Here is an 18842-nt window from a genome sequence, read left to right on the forward strand (position 1 = left end):
ATGGAATATTAACACTAGCAACTTCGAGAATCAGATGGAAAAATCAGTAGAATTCCATGTAATAAATTCATTATATTCAAGAATACAGGTTGAGCTGGTATGAAGGATTTACTGTTGGCTCTAATCCTCGGAGAACAAGTCCGTTGTCCAAATCCAGACGTCTAAATTATTCATGACCAAAGAAAGGCATCATAGAAAATAAATTCATGGCGTTAAATAGGAAACTGAACAGCTCAACAATCATACACTATTAGGCCAAACGCCATCATATGCTTGTGATACAGAAATACCACAACGACAATGAAGAAACCAAAATCAAAACCTTGTTTATCAAGTAGTGAACAAAAGAAGGAACCTCTCTCCTGGATAGCAGTACAAACCAAACGACTTTATACTAACTAACCACCTCCGTTAAATCCGCAAAAAAAGTATACAAAGCGAACGGACTAATCCGAGTGCTTGCCCGTGAGCCTCTTGTGCTCGCCCGAGTTGCGAGGGGATTCGTCTTCATCCTCGGACCATTTGTCTCCATCCTCATCACCAACAGCAAAGATAGTTTCTCCGTCAAGAGACTCGCGTTGACGTGGTGCAGAAGGGACAGGCTTAGGGGGCACAGGTGACAGGTCACGGCGTGCTTGCGCGTATTGATTCTCGGCAGGGGGAGCAAAGGCATCTTCTTCATCCAATCCACTGTTGAAGGAGCGGATCTCAAAACCATCGTCATCTTGCGCGAGCTGTAGGTATTGTCAATATACTTTCTTTTCAAACCCGTGGGTAGAGGGGGCCATACCTCATCACTCATAGCAAATCGTCTGTTGTTGGCAGTGGGTCGCCACAGATAAGCAACAAATCCGATGTCAAACAAGTAGACAATGTTGAGCCAGCCATCCAGCACAAACCACCGACTCCTCCAATGCTCGGGCACAAAGCTGGCTTCACTCCGACCGGCAAAGGCGATCGAGTTGATAAAGAAGAATCCGAAGATTACAATGATACTGCCCAAGATGCACCACCACAGCTTCTTGTACATCATAGCCTTGGTCTTTTGCTTTCTGTCAATGAGATCCTTCATCGTCGCATTCAACGAGTTGAGAGTCCACACGTAGAATGCAGTCAGAGTACCGGCAAGTGGAAGCACAATGAGAAGGACGAGTGGGCCAGCGCTATCTGGAGTAATTGACAAACTCGCAACAGCATAGATCACACCAAAGACGAAGTGAGTGATTGCGAGGATCCGGACATAGATCATAGTTCGGCCAAGAGAGGGCTTGACGACTCCGTAACCCATACAGACAATGAGAAGGAGGAAGAATGAAAATGAATTGCGTCCCGCATTGAGCACAGCTACAATCACCATAAGTGCTTTGGCGCCGGCATTCAAACCATGGCGATTTTGGAAGTCTGTGGACGGTTAGTCAAACAGGTATATGGAATACGCATATGAAGTTTAAGGCATACCGTAAAAGCCCCATGTCATCAACTGCTCAACGATCAGGAAGACAAGAATAGCGGTTATATAGTTCTGGACGGGCACTGTTGACTGTCAGTGGTGATCCGGACGGGGCTCGGGCTCAAGTCACTTACAGATGTCGTGGCGGTTCTGAACGTATAAAAATGCCCAAAATCTATGCCCAGTCAGTGATATCCTTTGAATCGGCTTTCAAGGTGACATACGCTCCAATCACGGCGTAGACAATTGTCAAAGCTCCATAGAATGGCAGCTTGGCAATTTGCGCACCCGGAAGTTCACCGTATGCATTCCTAAACTCGACCACCGCTTTGTAGTCCTTTTGATCGTATCCATATGTGCTCACACAGTAGAAACCAGTTTTTTTCACGGGGTAGTTCACGGCTTGGGGGTTGCTGAGGTGCACTGTTTTCGAGATGATCGGGAATTCGGAGGCTTCGGTCGCGTTCGCGGCGAGAATGAAGGAGCCTATTTGTTCTGACGTACACAAATTGGCCTGGACACTGGTTTCATCGCAAATGGTCTCCTTCTCCTAATAGTTGCGAATTAGCAATAGGTAACAGCGGATAAAGGAGTTCTCCGCAATTAGCCTGAGGCCATACCTCAGCATCGTCCGAAATGGATCTCCCAATCAATTCCTCATCAGTCCACTCAAAGATGACCAAACTGACGCGATCATTGCCCTCGGTAAGAGTTGAGTCCTTCGAAAATCTAGCCAATATAAATGGATCGGTGTTTCCACCCCAAGCCTTGCGGCTGTACATCCCCGAGCAACGCTGCCGATGAGTTTCATCTTGTTTCTAAGTCCAGCGTTAGATATGAACTGTATGAGTCTGTTCGTAAAAATGAGCGCACCAATTCCACTTCATTCGCAAGCACCCGTCCTACCAGCAGAGCTGATAGGCACAGGGTCTGAAGCCAGCCCTTCATCGTCGTGGTCGCAAAACACAGAAGCTACCAAGTGATAGTACTAGGCTCCCGGATTCCCGATGAGAAACGGATCTATTGACGGTTGTGGATCATAAGAGCAAAAATAAGTAAATTATTGTCAGTAAACAAAGAGACCATCAAAACGCTGCTCGCACATTCAGATGGTTCTGCGAAGCTCGTCACTTGTTGGAGTTGTAAGGAACCGTATCGTGGCTACTAAACCGGGGAAGCCGCGTGTTGCAGCGTCCCGCCAATTATCTAAGCCCATGTGCCGCACCGCCATCGGGGCCAAAGAATTCTGCCTTTTCTTCTTTACGCCCACCAACAAGGCATTTCTACTTATTCAGTATCACCATATTTTCGCAAGCCAATATGCCTGGGAAAGAGCTCGTGGACCCGTGCATAAATTGCAGTGATGACGAGGCTTTTTTGGACGTCCGCGCGCGACGTCTATGCAGGTTTGTTAAAACTCGAGATATAATACTCTGCGGGGTTAGACTAGTCACTAACAATTTGTTCCCTCGTCTAGAGAATGCTTCACACGTTACGTGTATTATAAAGTCCTTCAGCGCATGGAAAAACACCGTCTCAGTCATGAGCGACGCACGATGCTTCTCCCCGTCTCATACGGACTATCCTCATCGGTTTTGCTGCATTTGCTGCACGTTCAGATAGAGCGCCAGAACTCGAGGCCGAGCCGTTTCCCTGGCTATAATCTTCATGTGCTAGTCGTCGAACCCTCCAGTATTTGTTCGTCGAACCCGTCGGATGAACAGAAGTTCGGCCTGATTCAAAAACATTTTCCTGGACATTCTTATACTCGGGCCCCACTTCACAGCATTTTCGAGGTTGATCCTGATATTCAGAAGACGTTGTCTGAGTTTGCTGGACCCAGTTTCGTGGATGATCTTTCTTTGTCGCCAAAGGAGCGCCTCGATGCTTTCCGTGCTTCGATCCCCACTGCCACATCCAAGACCGATGTCGATTATGCCTTGATGAATCGCCTTGTCGTTGCCTATACAAAGAAGTTGGATTGCACAGCGGTGTTGTGGGGAGATTCAGATAGCCGACTTGCTGCAAAGACTCTTGCCAATGTCGCCAAGGGGCGCGGCTCGGCGCTGACATGGCAGGTATGCGATGGGATGTCTCCATCGGGCCTGGAATTCAATTTCCCGCTACGAGACTTGTATCGCAAAGAACTACAGAGCTATGCTGAGCTCTATCCGGAGCTCACGGAGATTATCGTACCTGAAGAACCACCATCAGACAATATGCTTACGAAAAACCTCTCGATCGATGAGCTCATGATGCGTTACGTTCTTACACAGGGTGAGAAGTACCCTGGTGTCATGGCGAATGTGACAAGAACCGCAAGCAAACTTGAGCCGTCTAAAGCCTCACCCGATGCACCTCACTGCGCCTTTTGTAAAGCTCTCATCAGAGGTCCTGAAGGAAAATCGAAGGGAATGACGGCCGCGGACAGTCTGAAAGAGGACCAAAACTCTCAATTCTGTTACGGGTGTGCCAGATCACGCCCTGACCTGGCCTGCTAATCAAATAACGAAATATACAATGACATTAGATTGAAACATAACAGATAAGGGGTGCTCATAAACTGCTAGCCCCTCCAGGCATCATAAGGTGCATCATAAGGTATAGGGTGCTGTGTATACACAAATCATTATTGCCGCCTTGGATCATTACCATTTCACACAACTCCACGCTCCAGGTCTCCTGGTCCCTGCTCCAGGTCTGCTGGTCTTTGTTTCGATCCGCCAAACCACCTTTTCTCTGAGCGATTCCTTTGTGGGTGCCTGGCGGGTTCAGGTCTGGTAGGAGTTCGGGCACCACTCGGACCACCAGAGCGAGTTGGACCTTCCCTTTCATATTTATCAAATTCATCCGGCAGACTCGCATCAATTTGATCTTGATCTTGTTGCCTCTCCCTTTTTGAAAGCGCTCGGGCCCCTTTTTCGCGCAGATGTTTCTCCAAAAGAACGGCATTACGTGTGTTGCATTTGTATATGGCATCTGCAATGTCTCCTACCAATGGTACGAGTCCGATGAAGAAGTCAATTATGATGTTGATCATCATTGACATCCGGAGGCGTCCTGGAAGTCCTCCATCGATTTTGTCGCAAGTCCTCATGACCATCAGGGCGAGGGCTGCATCAGCTGCATCACCGACACTGGAACGGTTTATATTAGCGCCAGGAACAATAGAATCCGAGTCACTTGAATCAGTACTTACAAAGGGAATAGAGCAATCACACTGCTCCAACCGAACCGAATCCCACACAAGTTGAAAAGGCACAAGTCCAGCCTGTATGCCCTGCGTTTCACTTGAGTTAGGACTTTGGCATCGTTGTCAGACAAGCCGGGTGGAACGGCTCTGCGTCGTTTCTGTGTCTTTTTACCAAATGCGCGGTTGAGGCGGGAAGCAGGGACTTCTTCGAAGTAAGGGTCCTAGGAGAACGATATATCTGTCAGTTATCACATCCATGGTATCATCATCTCCGCAATTCAGAGAATAAAACTGGTGCTGTTATACCTCTTTTCCAAAATGATTCTTCGCTGTCTCTCCCAAAATCTTCTTCCCGACCAATGACGCAATTTGACCCGACATGGCTGATTGATCGATAACACAGCAATGGCAAGGAATTCAAACAACGTCGTTAATACAGACACAAAAAAAACGTCGATTTATTCAATTTGTAGGGATGAGGATAAAAGTTCAAATGTAGAACGTGGGAAACGAAGAAATACCCCAAATAGATATACTAAATGCTCCGTGTTTCGACAGGCGCTCTGGGTCCCACCATTCAAGCCACAGTCGTTAAAGCACACGAATGATTGTTCCTTGAAGGGATATTTGGATGAATGGATTGACGTGGAAGCGGTTATGAAGGGGAGAAACCAGTTTTTAATTTTTCTCCCAACAACCGGTTATTTAATCAGATGATATGCTTTCTCCTGAGCTGAGCTGAAGGACTGTCCCTGGAACCCAAAACGTCATTCCGTCCACGGGTGGCTTCAGGTTTTGGTATTTTCCGACGAAGATCCTGCACCAGCCACACCTGTGGCGTTACATATGTGGCGCATTAGCTGCTGATTGGACTGCTGCGCCACATATCACCAGCTCAGCAGCAGCTCATCTCCGACCAACTCTCGTTTTGCTTTGCCTCCACCCCCAGTCATTGAGAGAGAGATCACTCGACCTCTCCTTGTTCGAAACTGTTCCATATTTCTTTGACGCAGAGCCATAGAGCACTGAGCTTACGTGTTCGCCACTGTCTCGCTGTTTGTTCCCCTACGATACACCTTCAGGGTTGGCGCTTGCCAAGCACCCTTCCTTGAAGCTGTTATCGCTGCCGTCCCCCTCACCATCTAACTTCTCCACCACCACTGTTGGTTTCGGAGAGTCTTTCACCAAATTCACCAGCCGTTTTGAAATGCTAGAAGACGTCGGACAGTATGACAGAAACAAAGATGCAGTTGGAAGACTGTGAGTCCCGGTCTCGTTACTGATGCCCAACGAGGATGACGCTGACTCGGTTGCTTGAACAGGGCTGGATGACCTGTGTGTCCGATTCATTGTTAACTTACCACGCGAAGAGCTCGAGTCTGTAGAGCGAATCTGTTTCCAGGTCGAGGAGGCACAATGGTTCTACGAGGACTTTATTCGGCCGTTGGACCCGGCTCTCCCGTCGTTGTCCCTGAAAGCGTTTGCGTTGCGCATTTTCCAGCACTGTCCGCTCATGTCACAATGGTCCCATTATCACCATATCACCGCCTTCTCCGAGTTTCTTGCTTACAAGACACGTGTGCCCGTGCGCGGGGCCATCATGCTGAACCAGGATATGGATGAAGTCGTGTTGGTCAAAGGTTGGAAGAAGGGTGCTAATTGGAGTTTCCCGCGGGGTAAGATCAACAAGGATGAGAAAGACCTAGACTGTGCTATTCGAGAAGTTTATGAGGAAACTGGGTTTGATATTCATGATGCCGGGCTAGTCAAGGATGAGAAGGACGTTAAGTTCATCGAGATCACTATGCGAGAACAGCATATGAGGCTGTACGTCTTCCGTGGTGTGCCGCGGGACGCTCATTTCGCGCCTCGAACCAGAAAGGAGATCAGCAAGATTGAATGGTATAAGCTGTCAGAACTGCCCACCTTGAAAAAGAGTAAGCAGCAGGATGATGGATTTGTGGTTGCAAATGCCAACAAATTCTACATGGTTGCACCATTCATGCATCCGCTTAGAAAGTGGATCGCGCAGCAGAAGAAGTTCGACTCGAAGACACACGCAGGTGTCAAGCAGATTCTTCAGAACGAGGGAGACATGTCGATGGATGAGGCCGTTCACCTTGTCAAGAGCACTATTACGCCTATCCAAGCTCCCGCAGAAATGGCCGCTCCGAGTGATCTGCCGGAGGTCACATCTTCCCAAGATGCCTCCTCCCATATCAAGCGTCTTTTGAACATCAACAATGCCATCCCCGCTCAAGACCAGTTTCTTCCTGCTCCGCCAATGCAAGCTCCTGGCCCCGAAGCTGCAAAGTCCAATGCTCTCCTGGCTTTGTTGAGAAGTGGCTCCTCGCAAGATACTGTCCCTCAAACTGCCATGAATGAATCACCATCACCACCACACGCAGCATACCCAGGGTCTTTGCCCCGGTCACAAACTTATCCAGCCCCGAACCTTTTTCCCGGCCTCCCACAACAAAGTCAATATGCTCAGCAAGCGGTCAATTTGCCGCAAGTCCATCCACCGCCGCAGCACAGCTTTTTACCCCCTCATCTATCTCCCGCCCCTGTTTTCCCGATGAACCCACCTCAACAGCATCCATTAGGGCAAGAGCTCCCTCCTATCACTCAGGTGGATCCTCCAGTCGGATTCCAAGGAATGCCGCAGTTTCCTCCGGGGCAAACATCGCAGCCTTACCCCGAGAGGCCTATGCAGTCAGGCTCAAATGTCTTCCTGCCAACGGAAAGACATGCCCCTGCACCCTTCCATCGGACCGGGGATCCTCAGTTCTCCCACCAAGCTCAACCTCCTCAAATCCAAGGCGCGACTGTACCTCCGGCGAGCAAGTTGCCCCCTCCTAAACTCACAAGTCATTCATTGGCACTCTTGAACGTGTTCAAAGACGAGAACTCCAAAACGCCCAGGGGTTCTCACGCAACGCTGGTATCTGAGAATGTAACTGTCCAGGAACGCAAACCTTCCCAACATCAGGACCAGCTATTGAGTCTGCTCAGGCGATCTCCCGCTATGCCCGCTCCTGGGCCAGTTGAACTGTCGGGCCACCCAGTTTCTCCACCAGGGAAACGGGTCCTTCAGCGCCCTCAAAGTACCAAGCAATCTGTGGCTGATACGACTAGGGCTCTTAAAGGCGAGCCTCGGACTTCGGCTACATTGTCGGGACCTTCAAATATGCCGCAGGTCGAAGGCATTGCTAAGCACTCGCCCAGAAAGTCGTCGAATGGTCCCAACCGGAAACCCAACAGAGATCGTCAGACACCGCCTGTTTCCTCGCCTATCACCATATTAGCTAGACCCCAGACCTCAAAACGAGAGCAATCTCCAGTTCCAGCTGCGCAGCCTCCGCGGTCCTCCCCGCGATCTTCCCCACGGCTCCGTTCCAATAAAGCGAGAAATGCTGAACCACCTAAACCATTCCAGCCACAAATTTTGCGCCGTTCCGACAAGGCTGATTTGAACACTACGCTGCCTGTTCGGCCAAAGGCTGCCGATGATTCGGACCAGCAAAACAGGGACGGATCTGAGTTAGAGGCCCCAACCAAATTGGATCGTCGGCCAAGCCAAACACCTGCCCAAAAAGAGGCGCTCTTGTCCCTCTTTGGCAAGCAGGCTGTTTCCCCTGGTAGTTCACCGTCGGGGCTCGATCTTCAGGCTGCTGTTGTAAAGCCATCCGGCACTTCCTCTGTTGCCAGCCCACTGTCGCCTCTGAACCTCCCTGTTAGTGGTGAGTCGATTTCCAGACATGGGTCGCCTTTCGAGGTTGGGTCTCAGAGCTCGAACCACCGGGGTTCAGCGCCAGGCAACAAAGCCTTCTTGCTTGGATTTTTGGAGGGGGTTGCTAAGGGAAATAAGTAATGGCTACTTGTGTTTGCCACGGTATTATCACGGAGCTTTTTTATGTGCATAGTTAGGAGGGGTTTGCTTTCGTTTATATTCAGTCTACCATACCGTCTATATGATCCGTTCAAAGTATCTTTCCCATATCATGTCACTGTAACCACACATGCTACCTAAGACAAATGTAAGCAAAATTACTAAAAATTGGTCTTGGACTAGTAGAATGGCACAGTAAACTCTTGAATCTTTATCAATGAATCGAATTAATGGGCCGAGTCTTGATATCAAAGAACCCCACCGGCCACTCACGCCTAATCCGATTCTTACTTCTTTTGGTAAGGGCACGATTATGTCATTTATTCTGCCATTTCCCACCGCCTGATTTTCAATGACAGCCCTTCGATTTGTAAACCAAAAGATCTCCAATTGTCCGCAACAACATCAATACAATTATACGGCCATGATGCGTCCTGGAAGATCTACACATTCGGTATGCGCTCGCTGTTTGACGCGCAGTCGGCTCTTCTCGACCACTTCACAGCCACGCGGACAGCAACAGCAAAATGCGATTCCTCCTTCCCCACCGCGGGCCGGTTATACTCGACTGACGAACCGGGGATTGATCACCATTACAGGAGCAGACAGCACTACGTTCCTTCAAGGGCTGATCACCCAGAATATGCTGGTCACGAATGACCCGAATCGAGCCGCTCGTCGAACCGGGTCCTATACCGCTTTCCTCAATTCCCAGGGCCGGATATTGAACGATGCGTTTATTTATCCATTTCCCAAGACCGACAGTGAGGCAGCCTCGCTTGACGACCCGGCCTGGATTGTTGAGGTGGATAAGAACGAGGTGCCAACTCTCATGAAGCATCTCAAGAAGCACAAACTCCGCGCCAAGCTGAAGTTGCGTGCTCTCGAGGACGGGGAGCGCACCGTCTGGTCTGCCTGGAAGGATCATACCGAGCCCCGATGGGCGGCTTACAATCTCGAGTCTGATTCTTCATCGCCATTTTCGCCGGACTCGCCTGTTGCGGGGTGCGTTGATACCCGTGCCCCAGGATTTGGATCCCGACTCGTCACCCCCGGGGCGGAAGACCTCCGGATTCATCTTCCTGATGAATCTCAGATTGCAGGGTCCGAAGTCGACCTGGGGTCGTACACTGTACGCAGAATGCTGCATGGTGTGGCGGAAGGTCAGAGTGAAATAATCCGCGAGTCTGCTCTTCCGATGGAGTCCAACATGGACATGACGCGGGGGGTTGATTTCCGCAAGGGCTGCTATGTCGGCCAAGAGCTTACGATCCGTACTCACCACACGGGTATTGTTCGGAAGCGTATTGTCCCTGTGCAGCTTTACACAGGCGAGCAAGGTGCATTGGAATCAGCCGAGACTCCTGTGTATGATCCCTCCACGGAGCTCACATTGCCGCCTAGTGGATCGAACATCTCGAAGGACAGTGCACGCAAGGGCCGCAGCGCAGGTAAATTCCTTAGCGGCATTGGAAACATCGGTCTTGCGTTGTGCCGACTGGAGATGATGACGGACATCTCGCTTACAGGCGAAAGCAGCCAGTATAGCCCCGGCCAGGAGTTCAAGATCTCTTGGGCTGCCGCAGAAGGGGAATCTTCTGGTCCTCAAGAGTCAGGGGAGGTGAAGGTGAAGGCAATTGTGCCGCCTTGGACAAGAGAATATATCAACTCTGGTGGTGTGCAAAAGAAGAATCCCGCCAGTCGCCAGGGAGCAGATGAATTGGAAGGCCGACGGGCCAGGGAATTTGTAGAGCAGTTGGAAGAAGAAGAAGAAACCGCACAACGGCGGCACGAGTAGTCAGATGTCATGTATTCATGTACTGTACATATATAATGATCTTGTATAATAAGTGGATTCATTTAACCAAAACTGAAACAAACACCAGAATGACAGGAAAAGAACTGCAGGGGTATCTCCTGAAATAAAACATCGAGCAAGCCTTCTATACAAATAATGACAACGTTAAAACACATCAGCTGCCAGTAACCAGCTAGCGCCTGGATTCAGCAGCAGCTTCAGCGGCGTCCGCGGCCTCGTCTTCTTTTTGAATTTGTTCTTCGAGGGCTTTCCGTTCCTTCTCCCGTTGCGCATTCTTCAATCGCATCAGTGTCAGCTCTTCCATGCTTGGGGTGCTCGGTCCCTTGGCCGAGTCGTCAGAAGATGTTGATTGCTTTGAGTTGGCCGATGCGGCAGCGGACCCAAATGAGGCGAAAGAGGGTGCTTTACCAGGCTTCTTACCCGCCCCATCAGATGTAGCTGTTTTGAATCCTGGGAAGTTGAACTTTGGTTTGGAAGCAGTAGAAGGGGCGGTTGTATTCTGAGTTGGGGTTGCCGGTGCACTTGGTTTCTGGGGAGATGCAGGACGATTTGTCTCCATTCCCAGCTCAGGCTGAGTGCCCGATGCCCAGAATACTGAATCAATAACAGCCCAGTCGTCGTCTGTCCGTCCGGTACTCTGGCGTCTCTTTTTTTCGCTGTCCAGAACTGCAGCATGGGCGCTGACTATGGAGGCGAAAACCACGACGCCTGTCGCGACAGTCTTTTTCTCGCGATTGTCTCCGATGCGTTGCCGCTTGTCCTTGAGTGTGATTGTGCTCTCAACCTTGCCGAACGGGGCAAAGAGAGAAGCCAGAGAGTCTTTGTCCAAGTCCATGCCTCGACCTTCCCGGACCCAGCGTACTTTGACCGCACGTTCGAGCTCGGAGACATTGGCGCCCCCTTCCTGTGACCGATCAACCCGCTGGCTGCTTCTATCTGCTGCTTTCTTGGCTTCCTCCTCCTCCTGCTGCATTATCTTTTCCTCCTCTTCCATTTCTCGCTTCATTTTATCTTCTGCTTCTCGCCTCCGTCGGCGCCCATCCTCCGCGATGCGCTCAATCTCTCTCTGTAGCTTCTCTTCTGCGTCGTCCTCGCCCATTCCACCCATCCATGACCTCTTGACCCCTCTCTGCGCGTCACCTCCCATGGCAGTTGCTCCTGCGCGCTCCCGCGCCTCCAGGTCCTCCCTCATCTTCCTCTTGGCCGAATCCATCAGATCCCTCTCCCGCTGTTTGCGAATCCGCGCCTCCCGCGCATTGTCATAGAGCTGTCGTACCGTGGGGTCCGAGAGTACATCATAGGCAATTTGAAGCAGATGGAACTTGTCAAGATCTGCGGGGGTCGGATTTGAGATCTTATCCGGGTGGTACTTGAGGGCGGCGCGTCTGTATGCACGGCGGATTTCGTTCTCGGCGGCGGCAGGGGAGAGGTCGAGAAGGGCATAGAAATCCTGGTTAGAGGCGGCGTGCGCCTTGAGGTCGTCGGTTGATGCCATTTTGGCGATTCAATAGATCTGACTTGTGTTGCGTAGAGGATCTCCGTATGAGGACGTTTTATCGAGGGGACGGTTTGATCGTCCAGTCCAGTCGCAGAATCAGATGAGGGAAGATGTTCACGCCAGGAAAAATGGAAATTTAAAGAGAGAAGCTTAAGAAACAACGATATGACTCCTGTTTGAAGTTCCAACAGGGTCTGTCAGGAGAGAGAGAGAGGAAGATGAAACTCGAAAAAAAGTCGCGGTGGATGGAAAGTCGAAAAAGAGAAGCTCCGGCGGTGGCGACGATCCACTATGAAATCTACTATGACGCTTCACAAACAATAGATTTAAGTCACCAGCTTTTACTTTTATATTTTCAACGAGATATTTTATGACGATCTGTATTATTTTAGGATTCTATTTAAACTGCAAAGTGGTTTTGTTTTAATGGATATCTTGGATCGTGCTAACCATCTGACTGACAACCATATATATACTTCACAACCTCTATTTCTCGACTTCAAACAATAAACCCAACAACTTCAAATTACTTTTTAAAGATATTTTCATTATGGGTATATTCAAATGAGAATGCCTCAACAACATTTATGACACCTCTAAACATTACTGAGAACTGAGATGTTGATCTAGTATAATCATACGGTCGAGCTGTAGCCCTAGAGCATCATATACTCCTGACGATGTTTGATATTACTGCCTCAATATATGGATAATGCTTTGTTACATGATATATGACCAGTATCTTCATTCAATGATGTCTTATACCAGGTATCGTGTCGTGTTTTTCTAAAGTGCTTGTCGAAGATGAGCAGCACGTGCTCTCCAGAGAACCTCTTGGGAATCTGGACGACTTCATCTTCCTCACCAACTGCGCGTCTTCACCTCATCCGAATTCCACTGGACCATCAACAGAAGCCACTTTCCCAAGGGATGTTTCTACCCAAAACCATGGAGAAGGATTCAGTCCCATCTCCGGCCCAATTGGCTCTTGCAATGGCCGTCGTCAAGCAGAAGCCAACAGGCGTAGACATCAAAGGTTAGGAGAATTGACTGCCCTTGGTCTTGATATATATTTATTAACTGAACATCCAGAACATATAATGCAGATCCGGGAATTCATCAAGGAAACAAAGGATTCCCATCGATCTAGCTCCCAGGACAAGTTCTTTGATAGCGTTTCCTTCTGGCAGCAGGCATTTGAGAAATCCGAAGCCGAGCAGATCAAACTGCTGGATCGAATATATGAGCTGGAGCAACGAAATGAGGCACTGCTCTCCAAGCTACAAACAGGTAGTACTACCCATGAAGAAAAGACACAAGAAACAAACAAGCGCAAGGCCAATACGAATAAGAACACTGCAGCTCGAAAAAGAGCAAAGACACAGGCATTCAATCAGAAAGCTCCTCTGACCGATGATCAAATGGGTGGTGATAATGCAATCCTTAATCAAATCGAATATCTGGAAGAATGTTAGTCAATCCGTTGGCTTTCAGTCTACTATGCTGATGATTGTAGCTACGGGCCCATTTATGAGACACTTCTATGTCCTACAAAGTGTGCTACAAAAAAGACCAAATCGCTCCATCATCGTTAAAGCCACTGCCAATTTATCCAAGACAGCAGCCAACGAACTGCTCAATGCATCTCATGACAAAAAGGCCGCAGGTCGATCAAAAACGGCAATCTTGATACAGAGCAGAAAGCCTAAGATCACTGCTGTTCTACGCAGCGTGGAACATGCTTTTCAACTTCTTTACCAGGGATTAGAGAAACTGATTGGACCAAAGCAGAGTATGCTGGAAATAGGGCAGGTCATTTATCACCTCGTCAGCCTTTTTGACGCAGCCATGAAGGCCTTGCAGCAGAACTGCAAGACCAAAGCTGAACAGTCCACAAGCACAAAGGCAAACGCAAAATCTACCAAGAACAAACAGACTACAAAGCCAAAGAAATCAGTGACTGCCCTCGCCCCTCCCAAGGCTGATGATGAGCTAGCGACTCAGATAACTCGATTACTGGGTACTATGGCACTCTCGCTTGATCTTACATGCCCAGAGCACCAGGAGATATTGGAGGGCTTTCTATTTACCTTGCTCACTCGTGTTGGTGTATTGCTAAGTCTCTTTGTTTTTCAAGATCTACAGTTACGCCCTGATCTCCAAATCGACCCTGCTCATCTTCCGCTCCCCAAAGGGTTAATGGAGGCTGGCCTAGATGATAAGTCATTATGCGCAGCGCACTTGGAGGCAAAGCATCTCATCTGGCTCTTGGAGAGAGTATTGGCTTCCTTGGATTCTACACCATCCTGCTCTTTACCACCGGAAACCACATCTTTCGTGTTTAAAATAAAACAGCAACTACAAAGTACCTTGCTTCAAGCTGTTTTCGGTGCAGATAGCGTGCATTTCCACGAATCCTTGCAGTATCCCATGAAGCCTGACGCTTTAGAGCTTGACCAGATACAGACTTCAACGCAAACGCCTGAACAGACGACTCCTGACTGGTTTATACAAGAAGTTTGGAGACTACTGGGGTGGGATATGCTTATGAGCGACGACCTTTACAAGAAAAAGTGAAATTATATCTGCTCGTTTCTTCTCTTGATTTGCTAACTCCCGTATTTTTAATCGTTCTAAAGTTCGATTGATGACTGCAGATTCTGTCTATTTCCTCATCGAAAAAGTATACTATACAGCTCAGTATGATCTTGATTTATATATTTACTAATCGCTCCTGTACTTCCATTGCTAGATGCAAGATATTAATAATGCAAATCGTGTATAACCCTGAGGTTCGAGAACTCATTTCAGATTAAGAATTCTAGCTGCATTCCCTCCCAAGACTGCTGTGACGGCATCGTTGTCTGTATCGAATGCAGCATGGATTGCTTTATAATTGGTCGTTACGCTTGCCCACTTCTCGTCTTTACTCTCCAATGGAGGAAAGAATGGATGATCAGTTCCTGGTAAAAAGGTCAGCAATACCACTACTTGGACCCAAGAAACACATTCTTACCAAATAGAAGTCGGTCAGTTCCTCCGCTAGCAGTTACAGCTGCATTTAGTCCAGCCGTGCTATATACAACTGCGTCGAGATAGATATTTGTCTTCAGGATATCCCACACACTCCTCTGCGGACCTGGAACGTCGCCACCATTCGCAACAAACTTTCTTTCATGAAGGATGCAACTCTCTATCCGCCCTGCGAGGAAAGGAAGCGTCCCTCCAGAATGAGCTAGTAAGATCTGCAACTGAGGGAACCGATCAAAGACGCCAGACAGGAGCATTCTCGTCACTGCAATTGTAGTTTCTAGAGGAAACCCTAATGCCAATGGGAGAACGTGGCCGTATCGGTTCGTCGCATCTGAACCACCAAATGCCTCATCGGGGAGGCCGTAATGGGGGTGTAGAAATAACATAGAGCCTGTTTCTTGGAGTGCCGCCCAGATGGGATCTAACCTGGCATCGTCTAGGCCTTTCCCTAGCCCGGATGTGCCCATGATGACGCCCCGTAAATGAGGCAGTATCTTTAGTCTCTTGATCTCGTTGACGACGACATCGGGACTGGGCGCACTCAATGGCAGTGCCCCAAATGCAAAAAGTGTTTCTTTATCGTGGAGTGCGCTGGTTCCTGTTGGGTCCGCTGCTTGATTCACTCGCGCACATGTTGCTTCCAGGTCATTGTTTATACGCTCTGCCCATACCTGAGCTTCTTCAGGCTCGAGAAAATCTAGCCAAGGATTGGCCAAGGATATGACGCTCGAATTAATCCCGTGTTGACGCATGAAGGAGAGCTTCGCGTTGATGTCTGAGTAGGAGGAATCCACGGGACGACCGCGCTGATCGAGGGGAATGGATGGATCGTCATCAGAAGCGAGGATGATGAGACGTGGAGTCGCATTGGAGGGTGGATCGTGGATATAGGGAACCGTCTTGCGCGAGCGCAGCATGTTCATATAAGACGGAGGGTAGACATGGGTGTGAATGTCGACGATAAATGGAGGTGCCATGTTGAGCTTCTGTTTTCTATCTAGATCAGCTTCAAGTAAATATTGATTCAGTAAAGAGATGGAACTTGCATTATCCTTCTCAACTCTGGAAAAACGATGAGAAAGATGCAGGAGGGGTGATTGTTAGATGCCAATTCATGGGATGCGGGGTTGCTGCATGCCACTACACAGCAGCACAAGTCATGCCTATCTTCTTCTGAGTGTATCTGGTACTTTCCAGAGATCGTTTGATTCTCAGGACTGCTCGATACCTTTTCCAATAAAAGATGATTGATTGTAATCCTTATTCTTGACTTGGATACCACTATCATTTGCCATTGACGATAAGCTATCGCAGTATTCCCATTTCTGCCAGTGAATATCGATTCACTTATCTTTCCCCTCAACAGTTCCTTTCCCATGCAAAGAATGTAACCCAATTCGTCTTTTGGGATGCCCTGCAGCGCACATGACCTTCTCTTCTTCTCCTTGGAAACCCATCATTATTCTTTGCATCAACATCGTCAGCTACCACCAACCACCAGCCTTCACTAGCTTGGATATACTTTCCTCTGTCTGGTCTTAATAAATTCAAGTTGTTCTACCAGCGCTATATTTCCAGAATGGAAGGCAACTTGCCCCAGCAGAAGTGTCGACCGGCGTCAACAGCTGTCGCGAAAGATGACCTTGTCATTCCTGTGAAGCTACCCTCCGATACTTGATTATTATCTACTATCCCCTACTTCTGCTAATAAATATCGAATTTCAGATAATCGATTTCAGTCCCTTTCTTAATGGAACACCCGCTGAGAAGCACGCAGTGGCAATCTCCATAACAGACGCTTTCAAGACGTCCGGTTTTCTCTATCTCAAAGACCACAGCATCCCACCTTCAGTGGTATCACAAGTTTTTGGATCATCGGCCCATTTCTTTGCCCGACCTCAAGATCAAAAAGATAGTTTACGCTGGATGACCCCACAGTCCAACCGTGGTTACATTGCAACGGGGCAAGAGAAGCTGACCCAGCCTGATGAAGCTTCCGGGGTCGAAACTCTACGAGCTACAATTCCTGATCTCAAGGAAACCATGGAGATTGGCCGAGATGATGTGGATGGCTCCCCGAACCGCTGGCCCGATCAGATCGATGACGAAGGGAAGGATTTTAAACAAATCATGAAATCGTTTTTCGATATGTGCAAGATACTTCACATGCAAGTTATGAGAGCGATCGCCCTTGGCATGAACCTACCAGAACATTTCTTCGACGAATTTGTCGATGCTGGAGACAACAATCTCCGGCTTTTGCATTATCCGTCCGTTTCTAAACACCTGTTTGAGAGAAATCCAGGGCAGGTGCGTGCCGGAGAACATAGCGATTATGGCTCTGTCACGCTTCTTTTCCAAGATTGTCATGGAGGGCTGCAGGTTCGCAGCCCCAAGGGAACCTTTGTGGACGTGACTCCTATTGCAGACACCATCGTTGTCAATGCCGGTGATCTTTTGGCTAGATGGTCCAATGACACCATCAAGAGTACTCGCCATCGAGTTGTCGAACCTCCCAGAGAAGCTGGTGATGAACCAGAACACAGTTCAGACTCATATCCTGCGCGGTATAGTATTGCATACTTTTGCAATCCCAATAGAGCCAAGTTCATTGAAGCTCTACCTGGTACATATGGAGAGGATATACATAGGGCCAAAAAGTATTCGGGGATTAGCGCTGGAGATTATCTTGTACAAAGACTGACAGCAACCATTTAATCGCTCTAATTTTTTTTTTTTTTTTTTTTTGGTTATAATTTCAGCCATTTTCGTTTCTCACATAGCGTCTTGATGAATGCATTGATTGATCAGATAGGATGTTTGCTTCGAAATATTCGAATGTTCAAATGTTCAAACAGTCACGAACACCCAATCTATCTCTATGTACAAAATTTTGGAAGAATCCTCGTCTAGTATGCAGAAGGCATAGCACTCACCCGGCCACCATCAGTAATGATGATGGTACCATTGAGGTAGCCACCAGAAGCACTGGCCATCCAGAGGATAAGGCCTGAGATATCTTCCTCGCTTCCGGCCCTGGTAAGAGGAATCATCTCGCGGGGAAACGAGCCTTCTGAGGTTCCCGATGTCTGAACACCACGGGCATCAAAGGCTGCCTGGGACATATCTGATTGATACAAACCTGGTGCGATTCCATTCACTCGGATATGATACGGAGAGAGAACCGTCGCAAGCATCTTAACCAAGTGATTAGTGGTAGACTTTGAAAGGCTGTACGCAAAGCTAAAGGGGACCTGACGGCCGAAGCCAGCAATAGAGCTGGTGATAATAACTTGTGCCGATGGCGGAGAGAGTGTGTTGGGAACGGGGGGAGGTCGCTTCTTGTTCGAAGCTTCAAGCAAAGGCAAAAACGCAATAACTGTATAATACGCCCCTGTGACGTTGATGTCGAACACCTTTTGGAAATCACTCATCGGAGTTGACCACAGCTCGTCGCGAACCTCAGATAGACTTGGGAGGGAACCGTCCGGCTTTGTAGGAGGGCGTATGTTGGGGCCCATGATACCACTATTTGCGAACAGCACATCGACATGATCCGTCTGTGCAGCGACAGACTTATAGGCAGACTCCAAGGACTCCTTGGACGAGACATCGCCTACAATAGGAACGATGGAGCCGTTTGGTCCCAGGGCCGCGGTCTCTTTCAATGCATCTTCACGTCGACCGATGATGAAGACCTTTGCAGCACCATTGATATCCAGAGCGCGTGCCATTGAGCGTCCCAGCCCTAGAGAAATCGGTCAACACTCCACGATAACCTCTAGATAATGTCATATCTGACTCACCACTTCCAGCACCTGTCACAACAACGACCCGGTCCTTCACGGAGAACAGCTGCGAAGCTTCGAGATGAGACATTACGGCAATCAATCAGGGGTAAGAATGCTATTCGATACAAAAGTCGACCGAGAAATGAAGATGGAAAGAAAAAGGAGC

At 48.6% G+C, this 18842-nt stretch overlaps 9 protein-coding genes across 9 annotated transcripts; 4 read left to right on the forward strand and 5 right to left on the reverse strand.

Moving 5' to 3' along the window:
- Window positions 1-36: 36 nt before the first annotated feature.
- Window positions 37-2788, reverse strand: ASPWEDRAFT_38978 (putative integral membrane protein (Ptm1)). The gene is made up of 7 exons (XM_040835007.1): window positions 2324-2788; window positions 2071-2268; window positions 1675-2000; window positions 1585-1625; window positions 1459-1533; window positions 791-1401; window positions 37-734 (listed from the first exon to the last, which is right to left on the reverse strand). Exons 1-7 carry the CDS (start codon window positions 2396-2398, stop codon window positions 447-449), a joined length of 1614 nt encoding a protein of 537 aa, XP_040690969.1. The 5' UTR covers window positions 2399-2788; the 3' UTR covers window positions 37-446.
- Window positions 2578-4029, forward strand: ASPWEDRAFT_447740 (uncharacterized protein). Its single transcript, XM_040836344.1, has 2 exons — window positions 2578-2856; window positions 2928-4029. The coding sequence occupies exons 1-2, from the start codon at window positions 2771-2773 to the stop codon at window positions 3949-3951; spliced, it is 1110 nt and encodes a 369-aa protein (XP_040690970.1). The 5' UTR covers window positions 2578-2770; the 3' UTR covers window positions 3952-4029.
- Window positions 4030-4106: 77 nt separating this feature from the next.
- On the reverse strand, window positions 4107-5024 carry ASPWEDRAFT_26696 (DUF4112 domain-containing protein; the record flags this gene model as incomplete). The annotated part of the gene is made up of 3 exons (XM_040832883.1): window positions 4107-4587; window positions 4650-4864; window positions 4950-5024. 3 exons carry the CDS (start codon window positions 5022-5024, stop codon window positions 4107-4109), a joined length of 771 nt encoding a protein of 256 aa, XP_040690971.1.
- Window positions 5025-8959: 3935 nt separating this feature from the next.
- Window positions 8960-10333, forward strand: ASPWEDRAFT_108168 (YgfZ/GcvT domain-containing protein; the record flags this gene model as incomplete). Its single annotated transcript, XM_040827951.1, has 1 exon — window positions 8960-10333. The coding sequence occupies one exon, from the start codon at window positions 8960-8962 to the stop codon at window positions 10331-10333; it is 1374 nt and encodes a 457-aa protein (XP_040690972.1).
- Window positions 10334-10429: 96 nt separating this feature from the next.
- Window positions 10430-12080, reverse strand: ASPWEDRAFT_447697 (putative cell cycle control protein (Cwf23)). Its single transcript, XM_040836342.1, has one exon. The coding sequence runs from the start codon at window positions 11847-11849 to the stop codon at window positions 10527-10529; it is 1323 nt and encodes a 440-aa protein (XP_040690973.1). The 5' UTR covers window positions 11850-12080; the 3' UTR covers window positions 10430-10526.
- A 550-nt stretch (window positions 12081-12630) lies between these two features.
- On the forward strand, window positions 12631-14634 carry ASPWEDRAFT_447955 (uncharacterized protein). The gene is made up of 3 exons (XM_040836350.1): window positions 12631-12888; window positions 12945-13322; window positions 13369-14634. Exons 1-3 carry the CDS (start codon window positions 12657-12659, stop codon window positions 14427-14429), a joined length of 1671 nt encoding a protein of 556 aa, XP_040690974.1. The 5' UTR covers window positions 12631-12656; the 3' UTR covers window positions 14430-14634.
- Window positions 14635-14654: 20 nt separating this feature from the next.
- ASPWEDRAFT_170785 (amidohydrolase family protein) lies at window positions 14655-15862 on the reverse strand (the record flags this gene model as incomplete). The annotated part of the gene is made up of 2 exons (XM_040830676.1): window positions 14655-14815; window positions 14869-15862. The coding sequence occupies 2 exons, from the start codon at window positions 15860-15862 to the stop codon at window positions 14655-14657; spliced, it is 1155 nt and encodes a 384-aa protein (XP_040690975.1).
- Window positions 15863-16464: 602 nt separating this feature from the next.
- ASPWEDRAFT_170786 (isopenicillin N synthase family dioxygenase) lies at window positions 16465-17603 on the forward strand (the record flags this gene model as incomplete). The annotated part of the gene is made up of 2 exons (XM_040830677.1): window positions 16465-16539; window positions 16611-17603. The coding sequence occupies 2 exons, from the start codon at window positions 16465-16467 to the stop codon at window positions 17601-17603; spliced, it is 1068 nt and encodes a 355-aa protein (XP_040690976.1).
- A 191-nt stretch (window positions 17604-17794) lies between these two features.
- ASPWEDRAFT_170787 (SDR family NAD(P)-dependent oxidoreductase) lies at window positions 17795-18764 on the reverse strand (the record flags this gene model as incomplete). Its single annotated transcript, XM_040830678.1, has 2 exons — window positions 17795-18633; window positions 18692-18764. The coding sequence occupies 2 exons, from the start codon at window positions 18762-18764 to the stop codon at window positions 17795-17797; spliced, it is 912 nt and encodes a 303-aa protein (XP_040690977.1).
- Between the last annotated feature and the right edge of the window lie 78 nt (window positions 18765-18842).

This window comes from Aspergillus wentii (assembly GCF_001890725.1).
Source record: "Aspergillus wentii DTO 134E9 unplaced genomic scaffold ASPWEscaffold_3, whole genome shotgun sequence".
Classification (NCBI taxonomy): domain Eukaryota; kingdom Fungi; phylum Ascomycota; class Eurotiomycetes; order Eurotiales; family Aspergillaceae; genus Aspergillus; species Aspergillus wentii.

Coding starts and splice junctions, on each gene's coding strand:
- ASPWEDRAFT_447740 (XM_040836344.1), top strand. CDS start 2,771: ATGCCTGGGAAAGAGCTCGTGGACCCGTGCATAAATTGCAGTGATGAC. Junction 2,857..2,927: donor CGCGCGCGACGTCTATGCAG/GTTTGTTAAAAC, acceptor TCCCTCGTCTAG/AGAATGCTTCACACGTTACG.
- ASPWEDRAFT_447955 (XM_040836350.1), top strand. CDS start 12,657: ATGAGCAGCACGTGCTCTCCAGAGAACCTCTTGGGAATCTGGACGACT. Junction 12,889..12,944: donor AACAGGCGTAGACATCAAAG/GTTAGGAGAATT, acceptor CTGAACATCCAG/AACATATAATGCAGATCCGG. Junction 13,323..13,368: donor AATCGAATATCTGGAAGAAT/GTTAGTCAATCC, acceptor TGATGATTGTAG/CTACGGGCCCATTTATGAGA.
- ASPWEDRAFT_38978 (XM_040835007.1), bottom strand. CDS start 2,398: ATGAAGGGCTGGCTTCAGACCCTGTGCCTATCAGCTCTGCTGGTAGGA. Junction 1,534..1,584: donor TCAGAACCGCCACGACATCT/GTAAGTGACTTG, acceptor GACAGTCAACAG/TGCCCGTCCAGAACTATATA. Junction 1,402..1,458: donor GATGACATGGGGCTTTTACG/GTATGCCTTAAA, acceptor AACCGTCCACAG/ACTTCCAAAATCGCCATGGT.
- ASPWEDRAFT_447697 (XM_040836342.1), bottom strand. CDS start 11,849: ATGGCATCAACCGACGACCTCAAGGCGCACGCCGCCTCTAACCAGGAT.